A 25,632-nucleotide genomic window follows, 5' to 3' on the forward strand; every position below is an offset into this window, starting at 1 on the left:
ACTGCTGTGGACCAAATATCAATGCTGGGAGGACAGAAATAAGCACCAAGACTAAAACTGAACTTCAAAGGCAAATAGATACTTAAAACAATGGCTCGAGGTCCAAATTATGGCCTTGTCCTAGAGCTTCAGGAGCTCAACTGTAATTCATTAAGCTTAATTTATCAAGGTGGCAGCTCTTAGTCTTCATCACTGCAAAAACGTGGGAGAAGTTTAACCAAAGGAGGCTTACTCTTGCGAACAGCCCAACAGGAGGATGCACACGAGGCTTTATGAAGACCAGCTGAACTCTCACACCCCCTCGCAGCTTTTCACGTGGAAAAATTATACAGAGGGAAAAGGAGGTGGGTGAAAAAACGAATCCCAGGGCTGCAGCAGATGCACGCCCTGCAAACACTGCGCTATTAGAAAAGGTTGTAAATCTGCTCCCCGATGCTTGTCATCACTGCTGCTTGGGGGTTATAACCCCCTCAGATCTGTCAGGAGACCTCCTCACGGGAGGAGATCCTCTAGACTGCCTCCTCTGGTTATTTCTTTGGCCAAAATGAGCTAAGCCAGCTTAAACTGTTTACACAACGCTTTCCAAGGGCAGGCTCGTTTGGCCAGAAATGGGTTAAGGGTAGTGGAAGGCAACAGCTACAGGTCTCGGGGATCAATCTGAAGGGACAAGGTCATCCTGCATGCTCACACTGGCATAAATCTTTGTTAGCATTTAAAACCCACAACGAAAAGTAACTTTCCTGCAGATTCGGGATCAGGCTGAAGGCACGGTGAAAGAAGTAAGACTCTCGTTGTTATTTTTGAAGGAAGTATCCAGACGGGACGTGTCACCACACTGCTGGTACCACCAGCAGAAGTGCTCCTGGACCTCACGGACGCGGTCAAACAGCGACCAGACTCCTTCCAGCGCTAACTAGGTAACTGCTCCAGCAGGAAACGAACGACTGATCAAGTTACAGGCCTGCCGTTTAACTTCTAAGACGTTCATCAGACTTTTTGAGCCTCGCCCTTTTCCTCTATCATGATGGATGCTTCCCAAAATCCCCCCGCATCTGCTCAGGAAAGCCCCAGCTGAGAAGGCAAGCAGATTCACCTCCTCAGCATCCCTGCTAATGCCAGCAAACGGCCTCCTCCTTGTGAGGCTGACCCAGGAAAAGAGAGACAAAAAGCACTGTCTGAAGCTGGTGGCTGGCCTCCATCCCAGGAGTACAGTTCACCGTCTATTGCTCTTGTGACTATTACTGAACCGGGCCAAGAAAAGCTCCCAAGTTCTGGCACGCCTCAGATTTTCCAGTCTGCACAAAATCACGCCAGGAACATTTACTGAAGCAATTTCTTTCTTTCTTTCTTTCTTTCAAGACTCTAATTACGCACCTAACAATGTTGTAGAAATGAGTGTTCTGCAAAAACCCAGCACCGCTCGGGTACAGTTTTGCCTACAAGTGGATCAGAAGCTTACGGCTCAGCCTTAATATGCCGAACATACTGAAAGGCACTAACTGCAGATGGCAGCGGAAACAGAAGAAACGGAGAGTCATCACTTCCAAAATCTAGAGAGGGAAAACCGCACGGGAAAATGCCACGCTAATCTTACGAAATGCCAGAGATGCCAGAGAGTGGTAGCGAAGAACATCTAGAAGGGAGCGACCATCAAAGTCGTCTCTGAATTGCAAGCAGCTCACTTTCAAGTGCAGCCTATGCCCCAGAAAATGAGGAGCTCCTGATATCCCTGATGGTGATTCCTGAGAGCAGACTGATGCTCACCACTCAGCAGCAAGGAATCGGTCTCAACCCCAACAGAAAAGTTGTTCGAGGTGTCAATTTTCCCTGAAACTGGAACCAACCACAGCTGTCACTCCCAAGTTTTGAACCAAAACATTCTCCGGTTTGACACCCGGACCATTACCCCTGAAAGCAGTCAAACCATTCGTTTATCCACTCGAGCACGAACTGGCCTTTAAGAGCGAGTTTTGAGCATGATGGCTGCACATTTTTCTTACTTCCAATTTGTAGATGAGGACACTGAGGCACGGAAACGTTAGAGTGCTCGTACTTGGGCAGCCATCCAGGTTCTCCTAAGTAGAGCACACGAGGTGAAAAGCAGGAGTCGACACAACGTTAGTGGCGCCAGTGAAATCAGAAATCAAAGGCCAAGCACATCTTTGATGCGTTTCTGCTGGTCACTGGCTCCACGATGCTTTACTCAGACCACTGCCCCTATTACTTAGCTGTTATTACCTCTCATCTTATGGATGCGCTGCCGAGCCCTTCCTTCTGACGGAGGTTTTGCTGCACATTGCCCAGAAATGGTTAAAGTTTATTTTACGATTCCTAAGAAAAACGGATAGGACCGTTCCGGCTCTTTCAGGACAGCGTCGGAGGGGGACGCACGGAAATGCTGACTACATAAGTATGTCATGCCTCGAGAAGAAAGTCTATTACAATATTATCATGCCTTTGCAGCTGCCAAACGCCAGCCCACGCCGCCGCTCGGTCCCGCTCCCCTCGGCTTTCTCCACAGCTGCCACCAGAGCTCCCCGGACGGGGTCTGCTGGCGGCCGCCCTGCCTCACCTCGTGTGCTATGCTTTGGCAATTCTGGCAATGTTTTGGCAATTCTGGCAATGTGTTTGGCACTGTTCACCTCTGCAGGGACTCGGCCGAAGAGACGGGGACGGAGGAAGCACGGCTTTCCCCTACGACCCCCACCTTTGCCATGGCGGGAAGGCAGAGAAAGGGGAAAACTCTCTGTAGGGAAGCAGAAGTGTTTATACATTTTTTTTTAATTATTATTTCTTTTTTTTTTTTTGCGCAGAGCCAAACTGTGATGCTCTAGGGTGGGGCCGGCCATCTGGGAGAAATATGTAGGGCGAAAAAATGTGCGCGGGAGGCCGACCCAACCCCGTCCCCCAGCCGGGACCGCTTTTACCCTGCGGAAAGCGCGCTCGGCGGCCGCCCTCCCCAGCCCAGCTTGAGTTCATTTGCCTCAAATCACTTCCACATTTCCCGGCCACAATTATCAAATATTTCGTCCCTGACCTCACTTTTACGGAGGCTGCAGCGCTGGGGATGGGGGGGGGGGGGGGGATTCAGGCACCGCTTTCAACGCAGCCCCCACACAAGGGGGGTCGGCGAGTTTGTGGGGCTGATGGTGCGGGAAAGGAGGTCAGGGCGGGAAACGGGGGGTTAAAACAAATATAAAAACGCTCAAAGGAAAGAAAGAAGAGATGAAAAGGGGGAAGAGAAAGGCAGGGGGTGCCTAACGAAGCCCATCCCGGCCGCCCCCCCCCGTGCTGTAGGCGCCCCCCGCAGCCCCCCGCCTACCTCCGCTCGCAGCCGGGCGGCGGCCAGCAGGGCACAGAGCAGCGGCAGAGTTTTCCAGACCTGCAAGAGAAAGCAACGGGGGATAAAAAAAAAAGGGGGGAAAAGGGGGAACCGGGGGGCTGTGGTGGTGGTGATGGTGCTGGTGGGGCAGCCGCCAAACTTCCCCCGGCCCCGCTCACCATGCTGAGGGCGGCACAGGACGGGCGCCTTCCCCGGCTCGGCTCGGCTAGGCTCGGCTCGGCTCAGCAGGGAAGGGAAGGAAAAAGGGAAGGGAAGAAGGGAAGGGGAGGGCTCCCCTCACCCCGACCCGCCAGCCCGCAGCTCCACCCCCGGCCCGACCCCCGCCGCCATCCCCCCGCCCCGGGCCCGGCTCCTCCCCGGCCCGCCCGGCCCCACAGCCGCCCCCTTCCCTGCCCCCGGGCCCCTCAGGGGGGTTTTGGGGCACCACGAGGGGGTCCTGCTGCTCGGAGACCCCCTCCTCGGGTCACGGGCACGGCCCCCTCTTCGGGGACCAGAGGGGGGCCGTGTGTGGGGATCCCTCTGGCAGCACGGGAAAGCGGGGTGCAGCGGGGTTTTTCCACAAGAATCAGTGGAAATGGGGTTTTGTCCCAAAAAAGGGCACATGATGCTGCCCGATGGGCTATACGTGGGGTGAAGGGAGGTGGAAAGCCCTGAGTGTGAACCCCTGGCCTTGTGGTGTTAGCTGGACAAAGTTAACTGGGTTGTTAACTGGGTTAACGGGGTGTCTGAAGGGCCCACAGTGTGTGGGATCCCACCTGAGGTGGCTGGCGGTGGTGGTTTGCATGTAACTAACTGTGATCCTCTTCTTTTTTCTCCTCAGGTCTGAATTTCCAAGGCTTCTGGCCGTGCCGGGGCTGGAAGGCAGGACCTCACAAGGCAGGGTCTGTCTGTGCCAGGTGTGCGCTGTGCCCGTGCCTCAAATACAGAAATCTCCTCTGGTACAGCAAGCCACACCAGCTGTCAAGGGCTTCTCCTCGAGTTTTGAGGTTGTTTGTGACCAGAAGTGGTGCTGCTGGCTGTAGAAATCCCATCTTGCTCTGTAACTTGCCCTGCTTTCTGCTGGGCCCTGAACACAGGCGGGTGCCGTGGGAGATGCTGGTGTGTTCCCTTGTCCTTCACTGGGACCAAGCATCCTGCTGGAAGGGACAAACCTGGAAAAGAGTTATCCTGGATCAGGTCAGAGCTGTGCACTTTCACTGTGCTCACTCTGGCTCTGCTGCCTCGCTGTGTTTTCTTTTTAGGACTACCGCTACTAATTCTGCTTTTATAAAGCACCCTCCCCAGCCAGTTCTGTCTGAGTGCAGTTCTGGCCTATAAATCTAGCCTGAAGAGATGTCTAATTATTTCACCGCTGATGCTGAGCAGTATGGTTCCCATTGTCCTGTATTTTTCCTTGTTGAAACTCACCTTCACAACATGCCTCTTTATTTGGGAGTGAATTGATTGCCTTGACCCAGCTCTGGCAGAGTTATGGCTAACTCAGCCAGCCTCTAGTTTGCAGAAGCATCTTGAGATCAGGCTCATCCTCAGTCACCCTGATACAAGCACCACAATGAGAAAAAAGCGAGTGGCGAATGATAAATACGTTTTAAAAGATTAATCAATTTCTGGCCTCTTGGTGCCTGATCTGCTCAAGCAGTGCTACGCAAGGAGGCTCTCTGTTTCCAGAGGTACAAGTGACTCCACCATGCTTGGGAACACGCTGCCAGAAGGCATCTCCTAGCTCCCGTGCTGTCTCCCTGCTAACATGGGCAGTCACCTCATGTAAGTGTGATTAGCCATTGTGCTGGATTATGTAGGTCACCATGAGCAATTTTTTTTTTTTTTTTCCCCTGTGTAATCTAAGAACTGAACAGGAAGCACAGTTAAAGGATTAATCCTCCATTGCATGTTGGCATTTGGTCTATAAAAGCATATTTCTTCAAGTTAGTCCTTATAGATGGAGATGGGTAAGGGTGAAAACCAAAAAGCATCTCTTAGACTAGAAGGAGAGAATGTTGCCACAGGAGCATGAGGGAAGAGAGACATTTTTACAGCTTAAATCAGATAAAAGTTGTGTGTAAAGATGAGGCCCGAGTAATCCTGGCAGACTGTAGGCGACCAGTCCTTAGCTCTGCATGGAAAGGTGATGACAGTGAAAGAGTCACAGGGATCTGTGGGAGCATGGATGTGAAAACTGACCAGCTATGGCTTTCCAGCTATAAAGTACCCATCCGCAGGTAGAGCAGCACGTCTATCGCATCGGGAAGCCTATCAAGTTAGCAGAAGGGTGTTTTCTCTCCCATCACAGGCAGCACAAAATGATCTCAGCAGACACAGGAGACTCAATGCTCTATAATACACAGTATCTGGTGAAAAGTTAACTTTTATACCGAACTTGCTTTCACTATTTGAAAACGTGAACTGCAAAGGAGCAGTGTGTGTCAGCTAATCAAACAAGAAATAAATCCATCAGGAATCTTTGCTCTTTCCTGATGGACCCGTAACAAGGAGTTTGAATCAGAAGCACCAGACTAAGGGGACAGCAAAAGCACTCGCTGTTCTGGTTTCAAGCTGTTGTCACATATTGGAGATGGTGTTTCATCATCGCTGGCTGCACGACTGAAGTTGTATCATGAAACACTTTCAGTTAAAAGCTTCTTTGTAAGGGTGAAGGATGCTTGCCTGAGATTGTGAAGGTTGCAATGCTCTGGTAGGCCAAAAAATTGGGAACCATTCCTCCGCGGGAAAGATATTATTCTATTACATACATTAATATTTCATTCCTGGTGACACTTACCTTTCCAGGCACCACCACTTCGATGTCAAGCATTTTGTTATACATACAGGATGGAAAACTTTGGGATGCACACACGGATGCCCAAGTGGCCATGCAACTAAAATTCGGTAACAAGCTGTTGCCTGAGAAGCAGAGCAAATGCATCCTGGGCTCATACAAGTGTATGTCTCATGGGTGGATGTATTCTCCTGTTTTTAATAAAGTGCACGCTCCAAGTGATGCTTTCTCTGCTCTCGGGGCACTGTAAATATCACTCCTCTGGACTCTCTGGTGTCTCGTAAGGGTTACTCAAAAGCTGCAGCCTCTCCCTGATTACAGCATGTGCACATATATGCACCCAACGTGACTGTGTAAGCCTCATTTCCTAGGGAAACCAGGCAAAACGCGTGCCAGTAAATTACTTCTTCAGCCCTCACCCAGTCCTTGTGTCTGTACCATGATATCACCCTCTCCACATTACCTCACTGCTGTCCACCACCCACATCACTCCCGTCCCCTCCTTTCTGCCCTGCCACACGAAGCACACGGCCATCAACAGCGACCCTAAGGGGCTGGTGGTGCTGTGCTCGAGGCAGCGACCGCCCTTCCCGAGCTGTGTTTCAGGTGGCAATTGGAGAAACCGGCGCTGTTTGCTAGCTGGGCTTAGTGGCAGAGCAATAATCTGGCCTGCTGAGGAGCAAGACATTTGCAGCAGTGTTGTTTGATGGAATTTATTTTTTGGATGTTATTTTTGAGTAGATGATGCTTAAGGTTGAAGTGGAGAAGGCGCAGCCGGGGTGGGACCGGAGGCACCTGGGTTATCTTGAGCTGTGTGAGCGACTCAGACATGTAGCTCTGCAACAGAGCCCAAGGAAGGGCCAAAAGACATGGGGGCTTTCCCAGAAAAACATCAGGAACAGGCCAGGACCATGAGAGGCGAGGAGGGGAAAGCCCAGAGGAGAGCTGTGCCTGTCGTGACTCCCCCGAGGAGGCTTACCAGGACTGCAGCATTGCTACTTGTCGTGATTGCTGAAAGCTCTATTTCAGCGCAGACCTGACGGAGCTAAGTGCTGGAGTTTTCTCCTCTCCCCCTCAGCAGATGGTCTTCATTTTGCAGGTTTTACTGGGGACATTGCTAACCAAAGGGTGCACAAGTCTGGCACTAGCAGTCCCATGCTAGGTCTCTAATGGTTAATGCATTCGTTGGGCTTTTAGATATTCCATTAGCTAGAGCAGTAAAACACCTAAATACCTTTGGCAACCTGGCTCTTAAACATTACCCTTTGTATCCCTTATTCAAGGGGAGATTTTTAGGTTTTCTTACCTAAAGGAGGCTCCCAAGGGGTCATTTTCTCACATCCTTCATCCAGGCCTTAGCAGCTGGACAAATCGTGGTGCAAGAAAGGAGAATCTGTCTCAAAACCTCTGCATGGAAGCCGTCCCTCTGTCCTGAATAGCCTGACAGCCCCCTGTCTCAGCATGCTCCTCGTGCCAGCTCTGTCCAGCTGCTGCCAGGCCATGAGGTAGCACGAGGACGTGAAATCCTCCTGCTTTTGACTCTGCTGTTGCCGAAATAAACTGCAAAAATGCCATGGAAATACGCTTGAAGGTGGAGCACATGCTGTTAAGTACGGTATCATTCTCCTCTGCAGCTGAGGAAACAGTCAGCACATCATTCCACTTCTTCCCCATTATCTACCTCATTTTGCAGACATGTTCATCGAGAAGTTGCTCAGGTCACTTCTGGCAGAGCTTTCAGTCAGACCCGGGACATCTCTGCGGCAGCATGAAATTTCAGCTATTTTGTTTTTCCGCACCATTGAGCCACGATGATGTACTCGGCTCTGCCATTTTCTGTGCAATAAGCCCAGGCACCCCGTCTCAAACAAGCTCTTGCCGTGGAGCAAGCAGTCGTCTCCCACCGGCAAATCCTGATTCACACAATTAAGAGCATTTTCACCATTAACCGAAACAGCAGGGTGTTTGTGCTCGTGAATGTAGCAGGAAATCAACCCAGAATATCTCGAGCTTGGGTGCAGACCATTTCAATCCGTCAATGCAACGTGCAACAAAACCCAAGTGTTCGGCATGCCACTCACTTGTCTCACCTCTCAATCGCTGCTGCCACACAGGGGCAAGCTAAATATTTGCCTGAAATGTCCTGCAGAATTCCTCAGAGGGGTGCTAACACCTGCCATCCTGACATAAAGCAATTGCAAGGGCAGATTGCTCAGGGGAAATCAGCATCTCCAAAACAAGGATGCTGGTGATGAAGGTCTGCCAGCTGTCCCACAGCTGAAGCAACAGGGCTGGGTTGCATCTGGGTTAACATGAGCAGCCTTTTTTGGGAAGGGAGAGCATGGAAACGAAGTTAACGAGCCCAGTGAGATCTGGGATGATTTTGCGTGGAGGCATTTGTGTGCCTCAGCACCATGCCATCCAGCTATGATGGATGGAGCCCAGAGACCTTGGGGATGACCCTGTGCAGAACAGCTCTGGCTGGGGATGTCTCCTGACCTGCACACAGCTATGTGATGATGAAAACTGAGTGTACCTCCAGATACCCCCAACCCATTCAATTCAACCCCTGACATTCTGACTATACAAAAACCTCTCACAGACTGCTTGTGGGTCAGGGCTATGGCTCAGAGGAAAAATGTTCCTGGGTTCTCCCACCCACACTCTGCTAGCTATTTCTCTTCCTCCAAGGATGGGCAACCTGCTGGGAAAGAACATGGTCAAACACACTTAGCTCTTTGTCCCAGTCCTCAGGAGATCTGGGATGCTTGCTAGAAGGCATTTAGGATTTTTTCTGCCTGAAATGTATTGGAGTTGTGTGAGTCGTGCCTGGGTTCATTGGGACTGGGTGTGGAACAGCTCCGTGAGTCACCAGGCATCTCTGAGACCAGGAGGAGAGGTCCACACAACTTTACTTAACTACAGCCTGCTGCAGCATTCAGTACACAGGTTTGGGGTGGCTCTTCTGTGGTTCATGAGAAAGTGTGAGAGTTGGCAAGGTAAGCCTGGGCGACTGATCTAGGGCACGAGCTTTAGCTCAGGGACTCTATAAACTGAGAAACTGCTCTGTTAAGCAAGAAAATGTACAATGTGTTAGTAAACACAGCTCACCCTAGAGACTACCTCCTTGTCATGGCTTAGCAATGCTATGAAATCATACATTCCCCTCCCAGCACTGGGCTCAGCAGTGGAAACCAAGGGGTTTTGGCTTTCCCCCACACGGAGGTACGATGCCTGTCTCCAGCCCAAGCTCTCAGTCCCCAGGAGATGCTAAGCACCCTCAGCTGCACCAGGTGCTGAGCACCCGCAAATCAGGCTCTTGAATCATGTTCTAAGTATGGAGAAAGTGCCCGACTTCAGGCATCCACGTTTGAATGTGTTGGCCTTTAATTGCTGCAGCCAAGCTGCCCCGGTGGGTCAGGATTTATGCCAGGCCCTTGACGTGCAAGGACAGGATAAATAGCTGTACACAAAGCTGGAAACAAAGCCCATCCAAAGGAAAAGGTCATTGCTTTCAACCTGTGTGAGAAAAAGCTCTGGGACTGGAAACATGACTGACAGGAGACAAAATGGATAAGAAGTTGTTATTGCAAGCTGGACAAGTTGTCTGAGGGGAGTAGAAACTGAAAGAGAGGGATGGGGGGGAGCTCTCCCTTCTCTGGGCCACTGCAGTGCTGCAGAGAGACCAGTGAGCTGCATTTGATGATGGGGCAAAGGAGATGACAGATTCCCTTCTGGCAGCACAACAGACTGGAAGAGATGAGCAGGAAAGCCATGAGCAAAAGGAAAGGACGGAAGCACCATCAGAGGGCTTGGGAAGGAGGACAAGCAGGTTCCAGCTGAATGGCACCAATTTGGAGGGGCCTGCCTAGCACTGGAAGGGAGAGCAGGTTCACAGTGGAAGTGTGGCATCTCCTTTTCAAATCCCAGCTGGCCAACAAGTTCATTGACTTTAACACTAGAGTACTCCCACGCTTAGAAGGGGAGTCTGTTCACTGCATCTGAACCTTTGACTCTGTTTAAATATCTATGTCCATGAGCTCCCGTAGTGAGATGTGCAGCTTTCTAGCAATAGGGCCCAGAAATGCTGAGTAAAATCTCTCCACTGGACCCAGACATGCAGTACCTTTCATGAACTAGCACGTATCTCCATTCAGTATCTGTTCAAGACAAAACACCTGGTCTGAGAGGTGTTGGTACCTGTCCGTACCTCTCCTGGTCCCCAGTTACCTCGACAGGTAAGTGACGGGGCAGAGCTGGACGGATCCATGCTTTGTAACTCCATCCCCAAGCAAAGCTGTACGTGGTGTACACAAGATCTGTCCATTTGCTCTGGGGCCAGGGCGTTAGAGGCCTCTCACACTGTCCCACTCCTCAGGAAATCCAAACCTGGCAATGGCAGGGCTGAGTTAGTGTCGAGCCTGGAAATGACAAATTAACATAGGCTGTGAATTTACATCCTTTTCAGCCATTTATGGTCTCGTCTGAGCCTAAATAAAAGCCCTGGTCCCTGGAAAATTTGGGCCTGTTTGTCAGCGAGACATTCCAGAGAAAACATCACGTGCTCGTTTCATGAAGTGAAATAAGATCTTTGTTCTGTGTGCTTTTTTTCCCCCCTTTTTCTGAATGAGGCAGTTTTGTCCAGGGATTACAGGCCAATGTTCCAATCCTTCACAGACGTTTCCCATTATCAGAGCTGCCTCTTGTCCTCCAAATCATTTTCCACAAGACTCCTGTAACTTCGGCTGGGAAACGAAGCCAAGAGCTCTGAGGAAAGGACCCTATTCCAGACTGCTGAAAACACTGAAAAATGCTGCAGGGTGTTGCTGGGACCACCCAGACTGAAGCATCCTCAGCAGGGCAGCAGCTGAAAAAGATGCTGGTGGTGGGAGGAGGCTCCCTGTACGCTGTACAGCCACTTAAACAGCTGGGCAAATTAGCTTTGATGAGGTATAATCACGCCGTGTGGAACTAGTTAGAGACTGGTGGTAGACAAGGGGGGCTGATGATTAACTCTGCACAAAGGGGCCTTGTGTCGCGTCCCTGAGGCCTACTCATGCTTTGTGAGACCCCTGGATCTGGGGTCCACGTTGCCCCTACTGTGGGAAGCTCCTGAGGGGGAAAAGAAGGAAAGGAAGATTCATGTGAGGAAGATTCATGCGAGGCTTTCTCCTTGGGTTCCTCTCTCCCCCCTCAAAGCATCGTCCTCTGCTGAGGGGAGCTCCATGTACAGGCCTTGGAGCTGGGCCACCCACTTACTGCACAGACCCAGGCAAATCCCTTCCAGCAAACAGAAACCAGCTACTGAAATAGCATCGGGCTCTGTGCTACGGATCCCCCTCCTGTCGAAATCAGCTGCAGAGGGGGCCGCTAAGCTGGGTGGGCCCCCAGAGCCCCCTTGGTGCTGCTCTGTTTGCACGAGCCCTCTCTCTGTGTATCCCAGGCCTGCCTGCTCCCTGAAAAGTTACAGTAGTAATTCATCAGAGGTTAATCAATTAATCTGAGGTGTGGCACCTTAAACTGGTTGTCCAACCTCAATGCAGACCCTGACGCCTATGCTCTTCTTCCAAGCCAGATGTTGTTTCTACCTAGCCTAGAATGACGGGGACTTGCTCATACCCCATGGGGATTTTGGGAGACACTTATTCTCAGTTATCTGAACAGGGTAACTGCCTTATTTTGCATTTGCAAGGAAGCTAAGGAGACACTGGGTGAGAAGATTTTTTTAAAAAAGGGCTAAAACCACCCAGAATTGAAGTTTAGGTTCCTGAAAGCACCTTCTTGGGGCTCCTTTCAGCCAACTCAACTCTACGAATCAAAACAAAGCTACAGCAAAGATATAAAACAAATACTGACAAGTGTATCTTGCCCTTTTCACCCACTAAGCCTGAGGAAGATCCAGCAACACATCCCACCACCTCCAGATTAATTCTCTAAACAACTCGTTAGACGGTGAAAGATGGACAGCAAGTACTTCTTTGACAGCTGTTTGCAGAACTGAATTACCACAGTGAAGGGGATGACATCTGAGCACACCTGATCTATGTCCCCTGACACGGGGGTCCCTCAATATCTCTAGGGATCTCTCTGTGCAGTTGACTGCTGATCTGAAATAGAGCTGTTGACCAAAATGAGAAATTTCCTGGGACTGGACAGATCTTGGGTGTAAATGGTCTGAATCACTGTCTGAGACTGGCACTACAGTCTACTCAGCATTGTGAATTAGCTACAATTTAGGCTATGGCTCCAAATTAGCAGTTATGGTCATCATTCAATTTTGTGTTCTGGCCTTAGTAGTGTAAACTTGCTACAGCTCTAAAAATAACCTAAAATGCTCACTGAAAACACATAAATAACTACATTAATCCTTTCCTACAAGTTCCTCCGCTTGCATTTCTCCCATCATTGGGGATAAACATGCATTCAGCTGCACAGAGCCAGCTCCTGCTCTCCTGTTCTGTTCAGGCATCAGGTTATTTAAAGACCTCTTCTCTTCATTTCTGAGCGCAGATACAGCAACAGAAGGAAAAGCTGGCAAATTTAGCTAAGAATAATGGTGTACTGCTTTACCTAGTTGATTCACTCTCCCCTTTGGGGGTTATATCTTGTTCTGCCTTTTCTTGCAAACATTATGCCACAATGGTAAACAAAATTACAAACAACTTAGTTCCGTTGTTCAGTCAGAGCAAAGATCAGGCATTTTCCCCAAAGCAATGGTGATTTTTCTGTGGCTGCCAAGATATGCTGCCAGAGTGAAATCTGTTCTGAACAGATGAGACACTCTGGTAAGAAGGCAATAGATCAGCTGTCAGCTCACACATGTATAAGGAGAGATACGGGATGCTCAAGGAGAGATAACAGCTTTTGCAACCAAGAAGCAAGAACAGGGGACAGGAAAAAAAAAAAAAAAGAAAAAGAAAAAAGAAAAAAGAAAATAAACACTGATGTTTGAGGAAACATGACAGAACTGAGGCAGATAAACTTAGAATTCAGATCTGGAGGGAGACTTCAAAGAGTGTAAAGACAGGACAGGTGATAAAAGCCACAGAAAGGGAAGAATTTAAAAAATGTTATCTGTCCTTCAGTGGGAGGGCAATACCTAGTGATAAAAGAGTGAAATTTCTGTTGTGTAGGTTACACATGATCCCCTGCGTGGGATGTTTTTCTTCTCAAAAATCTGCATTTATTTACATTTTAATGCCTTTAAACACTGCTCTAGGTACAAAAGTTTAGGGTTGGGGTCTCAATAGTGTTTCAGGTTGCACAGTGCACATCCAAGAGAGCTAGGCAAAACCCATTTTGAGAGCTATGCAAAACCCATTTGCAGAGGACCTTCCACATTTCATCCTCATTTCAGGAGGACACCTCTGACAACCCATTGCAACTGGAGTACAAGGACAGGGGGGTCAAAATTGATTTTGCTTGTGGACAGAGGCTCAGCTTCTGTAGATCTCTGAAACGCTGGACTGCGCAGATAGCAAGACAGCAGAGGGCACACTGCAGTCGCCGCAGGTACAGGTTGTCTCCGCTGCAGCCTGTGATCAGACCACACGGTAAGTGCACACACATGTCGCCTGAGGGACTGTTCAGTGAAGGAGGTAAATGTGTCACCCAGAAGGAGACAGACATCAGCCCACAAGAACGGGGAGGGAAGAGAAAGGAGAGCGGAGAGCAGGATTGTCACAGCTGAGGTGACAGCACGCTGGCAATATATGTCAAGGGCAATGTATAGAGCTCCTGAAGAGCAACAGATGAGGGGGAGTCACCTAGGGTTTTGTTGCAGAGCATGGGACAATCTGAAATAGCCTTCCATGTCCTGATGGTTTGAAGCATTTCAACTTGGCAAGGCTCTCATTTGTCCTTTCTGAGTCTTTCAGAACAAGAAAGTTAAAAAAAATATATTAAAACAACAGCAGCAATAGCAAAACCCCATGCTGTGATATCCAATGGACACCCACCAAGAACAACAATGGAGCTGGAGCCTTTACCACGACAGCCTCTGTGAAAGGGCCTGACATGAGGAGAGGATGCTGCCTGGGTGTCCCACAGATGCCTGTGGGCAGGAGGAGCAGTGCCATGTGGGCACAGAGCCCAGTGGGTCCAAGTGACGGTGTGACCCAGTCCTGTTTTCTCAGTCAGAATCCCAAAAGTCCCAAAGTCTCCCTGTTTCAGCCCCAGGAGGCTTGTCCCAATATAAATCGTTTAATTCCCATCTTGTCCTTGCCTTTCAGTTCTTCACTGCAGGAAAATGCCCTTCCTTCTCCGAGCTGCCTGGGCGACCGACAAAGCACCATAGGAGCATGGAAAGGAGATAGGCTTCCTGTCTCCAGCTGTGAATCAAATGGGCAAACTTGTCCACCCTCTGAAGAAACTCATGCTGTTGCTTTCAGCCGCCCTGTGAGGAATAGAGGTGATACCCACGTGCCCACCCAGCATGCAGAAAGTGTACGGGACATCTCAGTGGCCTCCAACTGATGTGATGGCTTGGAGATATGCCATCAGCTCCCTTTTACGTTCACGTTGTTGATTATCTTTCAAATAAAAACACTGCTTTGTAGTGGAAAGGCCACCTTTCAGCATTTGTATATATAACATAAGCTTCATAACATAATAAAGCAAAGCCCTCTTCAGAAAATCAGCTACCCATCCTTGGGGAAAGCAATGGATTATCTGCAGAGAAATTGACACTTTTGGGTCATATACCTGTGTTTCTAATGACACTGCTCACCATCAGCAGACCTTCCTCGTGGACAGGTAACCAAAGCTTCCCATCATTTCCAAGCCCCCCAGAGCACAGAAAACTCAAGCTGAGGATATTTGTTTCCCTTTCCACACGGCTGGCAAGAGCGATCTTGGTAAAATAAAGGCAGAAGGAAGTGGGCTGGAGCTGAGTGCAGCAAGAGGAAGAAAAAGTTGTGCTGAGAGAGTTCAGCCAGGGCTGGAGCAAGGGAAACAAAGAGGAGGTAGGGACAGATATTTAGGGGAACACACTGCACTCTGCCTGAAAAATAACTGCTGCTTCTCCACTATATGCTCTTTTGGAGCATTTTCTGCAAAAGAAAAACCCATTACAACAGGCACAGCTTTATTCCTTAGAAACGTGCCTGTTGGTAGAGCCAAGGAGACAACCCCTCTCTTACAGCGTGTTACAAAACCCCGCCGGCTCCCAACTGCCAAACATTCACCGTTTGTACTGAAATTTTCCATTCTTGCTCCCCGTCTCAGACATGTATTTCCTTTTAAGTTCTTACAGAAATAGCATCCTTGCTTTCTGAAAGAAGGCTTGGGAAAAGAATAGTTTTAACAGCACAGACTTGTTTTTCCAGCCATTCCAGAGCGGGGTAGAAATGCAGATAGCTGAAGCAAGAACTTTAGATTAGAGAGAGGAGGCATCTCCATTTATTTTTTTTTCCTTTGGATCCCTTTTTTCCCTTTTGATCCCTGCTCCCTGTTTGGATTTATCAGCACAAACACCAGAACTTTTTGAGCTACAGCTACCTGGTTGCTTTGGCTAACTGTTACAAATAGCCAGCGGAGCCTGGATGAAATTTCTGGGTTCTCATTCCTTTGATTTTACAGAGGAGTTCACACTCCTAAATCTTGGCAGCCTGACGCATTCCTGAAGATGAAGTAAAAAAGCTCCTCCCCTACCATTTTGCGACTTTCCTTTTCTCTTTCCACGCTTGCAGGGTTGCAGCAAGACTACAAAATTTGGCAGGATCCTTAAGCCAGGGTGAGAGAGACAACCTTTTTTTTTTTTTTTTCTTTAATGTGGTCTCTTGAAAATCTGTTCGGATTTTGGGTTGAAGTACAAAATGTCACAAATTTCCACTTCCCATCTGTGACTGGCACAGCGCAGCTTGTGGTTCTGGCCACTCGCCATAACTCCCTGACAGTTTTACTGCCATGTGCAACTCCTGGCCCCGCGTCTCCACTCCACCGCTTTCCAGAGAGCTTTAATCCAGCTGATCTCCTGCCAGCAGGGAAGATGTGGCCAAGTGTGTGCCCTGGCTTTGGCTAGGGTAGAGTTAATATTCCTCCTAGGAGCTGGTCTCGTTGAATGACTAGAACAAAGGCCCACAGGATCCTTGTAGCCACAATGGGGAATGATGGACTAGATGGGTGGGCTACAAAGTGGGTGAAAGCAGGCTGGGCAGGTGGGCTCAAGGTGTAGTGGTCCATGTTTCAAGTCTAAAAGGAAGCCAGTGAGGAGTAATATTCCTCAGGGGGGCAATACTGGAACCAGTACCATTGAACATCCTCATCTACAGTGTGGAAAAGGAGGCAGAGAACACCTTAAAGAGATCACAGATGACGAGAACCTGTAGCTCAAAGCCACAAAACTTCACTTGTCTCCCAACGTCCTGAGCATTCAACTTGTGCTTGATTAAAGCACTTCAGCTTGCAGGTAGTAAATGTGGAGTATTCCCACCAAACATAATCCTGTGTTATCTGCAGTGCCTCTGACTTTAAGTCTCCCCCTCTTGGTCTCTAATTCCTGCTCCACATTTTAGGAATTAATCCAGGGAAGGAGGCGGCTCCTGGCTCTTCTCCAGCTGCCTGGTGGCTGCCTGGGACCCTCCTGAGCACTGGGAACACACGCAGGACGTCAGCGGTCACTAGCTGGCACCCTTGTCACCTCTCCCTCGAATCCTGTGGCTAATGCTTGCTTAATTTGCTCACCTGTAAAGAACTTAACATCCGTCCACTGAATTATGGTTTAATCATGCAAGCTTCCCCGATAATGCTGCTCACTGACATCATGAAAAGGGCCATCCAGAAAATGGCTGTAAAGCAGTCAGCAGCCTCGAAAATCAAGCTGACAGTGGCATGGGACCTGGGGGTGGGACTGGATGATCCCCTGGTTCGGCACCCTGGCCTGAAAACATTCCTGATGGAAGGCATCCCGTGTGGGCAGCCCCAGGCAAAGCCCTTCCTTCTTTCTTCTGACACCTGAATCTGATCTGAAACCATGGATTTCTTCTTTATTAATGGATGTTAAAGTCCTATCAAAATTACCAGAATCAGAGACTGGCAGTTTTGGTAGCACATCAGAGACCCAAGGTCTTGCATTGTCTTAGCTGCAGTTGCTCAGAGCAGTGATCAGCATTTAATTAAGACAACTTTTCAAGCCTCCCTCACACCTCACACTACTCAGTTAATCTCCACATACATGGATGTGCACATACAAGAGGAAACTGGATCCCAATATCACTTCCAGTCTCTCTTAAAACCTACCAGCCTAAAACCTATCTTTACATCCCCTCTACAAATAAAGAAGCTCGGATGATAACATATACTCTTATTTGATTAAAATAAGGGGCAGCTGGAGGAGGTAGTGGATGGAAGAGGAAGAGCTTGTTATTGCGTATAAACTCTATTGTGTCATTTGATGAGCATGTCCCTTCTGGCTTAAATGGCCTTCCTGCTGCTGACAATGTTTCTAAGGCCAGCTCAGAAATTGTAAATCATAACAAGCATTAGCTGTACAATTCAATGCATGTCTTCATCAATAGCTGGCTCCCGGGCTCTTCATGACCCCAACGCTTGACACATTGATCACACAGGCAGCACTTGATGTCCCAGGGACTTCTCCTAAGCCATCCCACCCCGCTATCTTTGTCTGAAGAACTGCAGACATTGTTCTAGACCGAGTTAACATTGTCTTTGTGGGATTTGCCACACTGATGGAAAATATGTTAGCTAATGGCGTAGCTAAACAAAACCTACCTCCTGACAATAACTCACAATAAGCAGGCTGTGGTAACCCCTGTACTGAATACATCAATTGGCAGTTGCTGCCAATAACACAACACACGATTCATTCCTTGCAGTACTGCTTCCATTTGAGCCACAATGCCCGATATTTCCTTCTACTCATGCTTTCAAGCCATGTCAAAAAATTATGTTTACCATTTACTTTCTTTTTGCAAGGCACTACAGCAAAATGCCTCTTACCAACCTTTTTTTTTTTTCAGGTTCATTGTATCCATTTTCCTAGGAATCACTGTTTGTCCTTACCCTTCAGCCTTACTCTTTTCTCTGCAGACATTTTTTTTTTTTCATTCCAAGAGCCTGCAAGAGCCAAGGGAGCTTGTTAGTCTTGAGCAGGTCAGCCTGCTTTCCTTGTTTCTTTCTAAAATCCAGCACATCCCACACTCTGCTTCTCTCACTATTTCTAATAACTTATTTGTAGGCACTGTAGTGCTGGACTTTCACATGTATTTCCTCCTCAAACTCTTCCTCCTCTTTTCTCCCTAGTCTGTAAGAAAATTATTTCTTGAAACTATTTTCTAGGAAAATAGTTTTGCAGCATTGCCTTCAGTTCATCCATATGCTACCAGAGCTCTTCCTATTACTTTACCTGTCTGAAGTGGTATTTTCCTTGCTTTCACCATGATTTAGCCCGCTTTCAAAGCAACTTTTTCCTTGCACTACCCCTTCCTCTTTTATACCCTCTCCCCAGTTATGAGCAGTGAATTTATGCTATTTGGGGTGTAAATCTTGAGGGCTGTGTCAATATTCCTTGCGCAGTTGCTGACTTCCAGAGGGAGGCTGCTGTTCGTTCGCTGCTGTTTTCATTTTGAACCAAACCTGATGCCTTCTCTTTCTGCAGTGTGGCCAAAACAATTCAGTTCCTCTGGGTGGATCTGCATTTTGCTGTGGCTTAATTTTAGAATACATTCCCTGCTTCTTGTAGGTAATGCTATTAGGGTGGTTTTTTTTTTTTTGTCATGTTTCTCTCTGGGTCTGTCATGCATAAGAATATCATCAGGAGTGGCTCCAGCTCTTCACAGTCTTTATTTTGTGAATAATTTGGGGCATATCTCTAAGACAGGCGATATTTTAAGAAGCAGGCACTTGAAGTTCTGCCTTCTTAAAGTCACCAGCATCCTGCTTCCTTGGTCCAGCCCAGACTGCCAGTGCCCAGACCGAATGTTTAGCACACGGCGTGCATTTGCTGTGGAGAACAGATAGGTGACCTCATCTTGGGCCGTAAATAGCACCATTTTTTCCTTATGGCTCTCTTTGTGTCTCAGTAGTCTATGCACCTACGGATAATAATGAGGTTTCTCCATTTTTTCCTGTGATTATTGTGCAAAATCAGCCCAGTGCTTCCTCCACTCTCTCATCCATCTTTAGTTACAGCACGGGCTCTCTTCTGCAGTCCTTTCTCAGTCGTGCCAGTGGTGGGTGCCACCGTGTGTGTGCCAGCGGGTTCATAATTCTGGGTAGCTGCTGCTCTGGGTAGCTGCTTGGTGCTCTGCACAATGCCATGTGTTGCACCAGTGTCCTGCTGGCGTGCCTTTGCTACGTGCTTCCCTTTAAAACCTGCATGTGGCTCAGGCTTTCTGCTCGCTCCCTCTTCTCTCAGCGATGTGCATGCCTGTCTGCTGTCCGTGCCTCTCTGTTTTAGGAGGCACCACCCCATGTCCAGCACTGGCAAGGGCTTCTAGATGGCTGCGTTGTCCGAACAACCTCTGTTCAAATGCTGAATCGTTCTTCATTCCTGATTTTCTCTGTGTCTCTTTCTGGCTGGGTCTTGTTAAGATCTTTTCCTTCAGCACATCTTCAAGGCAGTTTTTGTTATTGCCTCAGCTATCCACTCACTATCTGTCTCAGCCTGCCCGGGGCTTTTTTCCTAGAAAATTTGGGCTTGTGCATTAACTTTTTCCTTTGGAGAGCTTCCATGCGTGCTCTGTTCCTCTCCACAGCATTATGTCACCCCGTTTGCCCTTGCAGCCTCTCCAGTCCCCACGGATCACAAAAGGCTTTGCTCCACCCCACTTCTTTTGCTGTCTTTCCAGAAATTGGACTCTGCTCACCCCAAAGCAGAAGCAGGGGAAGCACTCGAGGGGGTCTGTGAAGGTCAGGGTCTGGCTCCTTGCACAGACCTCAGCAAGAGGAGTGCGTGTGCGCACCCCAGCGAGGCAGCACCCATCATAAATCACCCCTCCCTTTGCTCCCATCCAGCCACAACACCACAGCCACACAAAACAGCCCAATATGTCCTCTTACTGGACTTCTGGAAAGGTGAGGCTTACTGAAAGGGCTCTCCTCTTTCCATCTGACAGGCCAGAGGTGGCCAGAAGCCTCCGAGGGAGATGCAGAGGAGGAAGAGAAGTGCTGCAGCTCCTTTTGTCAGCCCTGCAGCAGCAGATCAGCTGAACAGAACCATGCAGGACCCTGGGAGAAGCCAGTGGGAAAGAGGCTGCTGTTTGGCTTCTTTCAGCAGCCCGATGGCTATTGCAAACCTTCTGCCTTGCAGGGAGAGGCTCAGACATCTTTCTTCCTGAGTCACGCTATCAGGGGACTGGCAAATGATGGAGTTTAGAGGTAATCACGCTCAAAAGCCCAATCAGATGAAAAATGTGCCCACTGGCTCTGCAGGCACAAAGCCCAGTGCCAGCGACAGTAAATACGGGCCCCGAGCTGTAATACAAGCAATAAATAACAGCACCAACGAGGGCTGGATTTCTCTTGTTAAGCTGGGGAAACTCTCCTCAGACGCCGCCTTTGTGCTGGTGTAAAATGCATGTAAACCGAGAGCAGAACCGAGCCCCGGGAGCCTAGCTCTTACTTCATGCGAGAGAGGCTGTTCAAGAAGTACTCCTCCCTGAAATCAGAGGGAAGTTATTGTGTTGTTTGGCACCTGCCCAAAGTGATTTCATTTTCTGTTGGGGATTAAGATGCATTAATAGCCTGAAGGCAGCACTTTCCTTGCCAAAAATGTCTTTCTTCCCCCCACCCCCCCCAGCCTTGCTTTAAATATGAGGACTTGCGGGTCAGGAGTGAACACCCAGCAAGTATAACTCCAGCTATCAAATTAAAGTGCAGCGGTATCATTTTCTTTTGAGCAAACACTGAGTTAATTAAAACGTGCACTCTGAACTCGGCAGATTTCACATTACTCACGAGAAAGGTACAGGTCTGCATGTTGCAAAGGCAGACTAAAAATAACCAGCGACACAGCACCTGAATGACAGCCTGTAAGGCGAAGCCACGCTAAAAGTTTTTCTGGCACAGCCCTATCTCTAAGACTGTCATTTACCTTCAGCCCGCTCTCTGCCCCCGATCAGTATAGCAAAGCTGGCAAAAGCCCTCGTGGAAATGCGATTGTGCTGGCCAGAAAATCCTTTCAGCAGCAGAGCTGTGCTCTTGTTGGGGAAATGGCACAACCCACACGGGCCAAAGCCCTCCTGACCTGTGAAAGTCTCCCTTTGAGCCTGGAGAGGGAGCTGAATCCCCAGAGAGCCACTGTGTCGGGTGAGACTGGACAGATGTGGGGCAAGAAACCCGGCGAGCCCAATGTCATCAGAGCCGGTGCTACATAAAAGCAGCAATCTCGGTGCTGACAGAGCCAAGGCAATTTTGCTTTAGGGTTTTGTGCAAAAGATACTGCAAAGGGAGAGTAGCATTTCTCTTGAATACCATATTAATAAACGTCTGTGCACAGACCAAAGAATGACTTACCCTTTTTCCCCCCTTCCCAAACTGTTTTCAATTACTTTCCCCTGATAATCTGGGTTCGGTTTATTTCTGCAGTGACATCCAATATGAAATTTTCCTTCTCTCCGCTGCACCTGTCACTCTCCGGCAGATTGATCTGAAATACACAAAGGCACTTTAGTCATCTGAAAATCCCAGGCAGCAATGTTTTCGTTCCTACCTGTGTAAATCTGGGGCAATCTCATCTGCTTCAGTACACCCGTTTGATAGCTGAAGGAAGCCAAATAGCTGGCTGAAAAGCATGGGCTGTGAGGGTTGGCTGGCTTGCTGTACATCCAGAACAGCTCAAGAACAAAATGTTTTTCTGTTGCATGGTGTGATGACGTGCCAGCCCTCAGCTGGGAACTAGAGGGGTCCCCATAAAAGATGCTCTGAGGGGGGATAGTAAGCGGAGGGGAGTGGATGTGGAAGGTTGTGGCAGAGACATAGCAAATCTCCGATGAATGACTTTGTCTGGGTGTATTTACCACATAATTACCGCACAGCCTAGCCCCTGGACAGGTAGGTGCCAGACACCGGGAGCATCTGTTCATCCCCAAGACGTCCTCTTATCTTTGCCCTTGCCTCCACAAAGTAAACAGGAGCGTGCGTGGAATTCGCTGCATCTATTATGCAGTGAGTGAATAACACGAAAGCGTTTGATTCTCGTCTAAAAGCATCATCTGCAATAGATCCCACTCTCACAGAAACGATGAGGCTTTAGGAGGTGTGTTGGAAGTGTGGGCATTAAGCAGAAGAAAGCAGTTTTGTTGTAAGAAGGGTTTCAACCAAAAGGAAAGCGAGCCAACACCCAGCTGCAAAATAAAAAAAAAGTGTCACGGGCAAAGTATGGCTAAGGAGGGAGACGTGTTGTATCTCTAAAGGCACTCGCAAGGAGATGAATCCAAGTGATGGAGTCCCAACAGGCTCATATCAGGAGCAGGTCGCTCTGCTAGGCCCCCTTGTAAAAGGAAAACAAAACGGCTCGTCAAGAACTTGCTGAAATAACAGGCAGGGAATGGCTGTCTGGGGGCTGCCAGCTTTCGAAGGGATGCTTAACTTGATGGAGGAGACATCTGGAGGTACGGATGGGCAGAGCGCCACGCTCTTGAGGAGGACACCTCTGCCATCCTCACAGGCTTGCCCAGACTAATTTTTTTCTCCTTGGGCAAAGCAAACTTTGGTATCCAGATCAGTCTGCTGTCAGAGAACAGCCATGGTCTGTGTAGCAAGGTCTGGAGCAGGCTGGTGCCAGAGCTGCTTCCCCTTCCTTACACAGCAGCGAACAGGGAAATGCCATCTCCTGCCAGGAACCGTGCTGCACTCCGTAGGGTGCATTTCGCTGAACCTGGAGCGAATCCTGGGCTTTAGCCCACATCCTCAGAGGTAATTTACATGTCAACAGCAGCTAGGATCAGTCACAGAGAGTGGTTTGCTTCAAATCAGTGTCATAGCCAGGGACCAAATCCATTCTGGACCACCTTCAACAGGGGCATTTCAATAGCAGAACTGGTTTCCTTAACCTGATCTCCTATTTTCCTGGTCACAAGTATAAAATGCACAGGTATGGTCTCATCGAGAGGTTCGGCCGCCCCTGTTGCCTTCAGGGTGGATGTTAATCCTCCAATCTCCCTCAGATTTGTTGGTGTTGAAATGTCACCTGTGTAAATCTATCGCAGTTCAGGCCACGCAGAACCTGCTCCATGGAGCCTTCCTTGAGCACCGTGAGGACAAATGGGAACTATAGAAGGTGTGTCTTCCAAAAATCGTCACAAAAGTTGTCAGCCTGGCACTAGGGCGAGGGGAAACTTGCTGAAAATTGCTGTGCAGCAAGCAGACGAGACCCCTGCGTTGGTGCCAGCATCACCCTTGTGTTGGTGACCAAAAGCCACCACCATCCCACCATGAATCACAGTGGTGGTGCCTTTGGCAGCATAAGGACTGCCTGGACATTATTCTCCTAGCCAATTAACAACCCTAGCTACCAATTAGGCAGTGCAGACGATGACAGACGGGCTGGTGCTTCAGCTCGTGTTTAGATTTACTAGTGCAGTCAAAGCCTCTGCTAATACAGTGGGCCAAATCCAGGGCACTTTTACAGGGGCTTTGGCTGCGTGGTAGCCCAGTGCATTCAGCCAAGGGCAAAACACGTGTCTGAGAGCAGGCTATAAGAATAAACAGATTTTTTTTGCTTGCAACATAATAAAAAGTCATCTTAGGAAGTTAAAAGTAGGGCTGTGTGCGTGCCAACCAGCACTGCTTAGCATAGGGAAGAAGTAATAAATATCACTGGCTGGGGGGCCATGGGCTCTCCTGGAAGCCCAAAGCTTGTTTCCTTCCCTTCCCTTAGGAAGGAGGCTCTGTAGGAGCCTATAGTCTATAGGACACTATAGGAAATGTAGGAATCTTCCCTGGACATTCCTATAGCTGCAAGGACTCTCCATGTTTTGGTGTTGTATCATTGCCATCATTCTGCAGGGACAAGTGCACTGAGACAGTATTTTAATACCTTGTTATAAAAAAAGCTCTTTGCAAGCTGAAAGCACATTGGCCAAATGTGGATTTGGGTCTAAAAGGTTGGCTCCAAACCTCTCATGAAATATATAAATAATTCAAGGGATTGATATCCTGCATCCTCAAACAATAAACTCTTCAAACAAGAAAAATCTACACAGAAGTGAAGGGCAGAAAGGAAGCTGAAAGTCCTCCTTTCTATTTCCTCAGGTAATTTAGGATCCTTAAAAATTGCTTTCAAGTTGCAAGAACAGCTTTCGCTATTGCAAAAATAGACAGCCATTGCTAGTTGCTTGTGCGAAAAGAGAAGCTGAATGCCCTCTGCTAAACAGTATTTTTTGTCCTGCTTTTTTTTGCTTATGAATTCTGAATTTCAAGCATTTGCTTTCTTGAACTTTCTGTGGGAAACAGAAAGTCTTGCAGTAGTATCATAAAGGTAATATAGCAGTGGGTTAAAATCTTAACTTGGAATTAATTTCTCTTCTTGCTAATCCGTTAAAATGACTTCTGTCTGCTTTATGTTAAAAAAGTTCAGCTCAAGCAGCAGAGAAACAGTAAGGGGAATAGATACGTTTCCTTGCCCTTCAGTTCAGATCTGACAAAATTCTTATTTCTCTGCTGACTCTTCAGCAAAACCTCTACAAAATCAATGATTTTCCAGGCTTGGCATTGCCACTTGAAAAGAAAACTTAGGCAGAAAAAATACCAAAACAACAAGCCAACATTTTTATATTTTCTGTATATTTTGTGAAGAAATAAGAAGTGAAGAATGGTGCAGTCTCTTCCTGTTTGTGGGACACCTTTGGAAACAAATCTCAATCTGTTACCTTATCATCTGGAACCAGTCTGCACAGGTCCATTGGGTTCAGCAGCTCAAGCAGCCCGCTGTGCAAGGAGCTAGAAAAAAAAAAAAAAAAAAAAAAAAAAAAATCATTTATAAGCTAAGAGGCTATTGCAGCAGCCTTCCCTGGCAATTAATTTCAGGTGTGACTGACCAGATAGCTTTCTCACCTGAGCTGCTTTAATTATTTCCAGGAGTGCTGTAACCATCCCTAAGCTCTCCTGGGTGTGACTCCACAGCTGAACACCCCCATAACCAGGGGGTTATGTGCCCAAGCACAGATCTGGAGATCTGTGCAGCCGCAGGGCTGTGCAAACCTTTCAGCTCTCTACAGAGAGTGAGGCAAGGCAGTGAGAGACAGAGTGGAGTCTTCTCTTGGAAACTTCTTCCTTGTTTCATTCTTCTGATTTGCTTTTCAGGGTCAGCAGGCCTAGTCCTGATGCTGCACAGCGAGGAGTGGAGATTTTCCTAAAGGTTTTAAATTTATTTCTTCCCTGATCTGCCACCAGAGGGCACGGCTCGCTTCCCTGCAAGGCGAAGCACCAGTCAACTGCAGGGGTTTTGCCTGCTGGAAAAGCCTGGTGCCCTTTACCTCCCTCTGCCCTCCGTGCCTCCTTTGGCTGGACCTGAAAACCTGTCAAAAAAAAAAAAAAAAAAGAAAGCACCTGC

The 25,632-nt window shown here is 48.4% G+C and overlaps 1 protein-coding gene across 1 annotated transcript in view; it reads right to left on the reverse strand.

Annotated features, from left to right (window-relative positions):
• Nucleotides 1–3,634, reverse strand: part of FSTL1 (follistatin like 1) — a 29,680-nt gene extending 26,046 nt beyond the window's left edge. The window contains exons 1-2 of the mRNA XM_082778234.1: nt 3,502–3,634; nt 3,323–3,382 (exon numbers count right to left, since the gene is read on the reverse strand). Coding sequence (XP_082634360.1) covers nt 3,323–3,382; nt 3,502–3,504 — 63 coding nt within the window. The 5' untranslated portion in view covers nt 3,505–3,634. The remainder of the gene's footprint in view (nt 1–3,322; nt 3,383–3,501) is intronic.
• Nucleotides 3,635–25,632: the final 21,998 nt, after the last annotated feature.

Source organism: Aythya marila (genome assembly GCF_965140915.1).
Source record: "Aythya marila genome assembly, chromosome: 1".
Classification (NCBI taxonomy): domain Eukaryota; kingdom Metazoa; phylum Chordata; class Aves; order Anseriformes; family Anatidae; genus Aythya; species Aythya marila.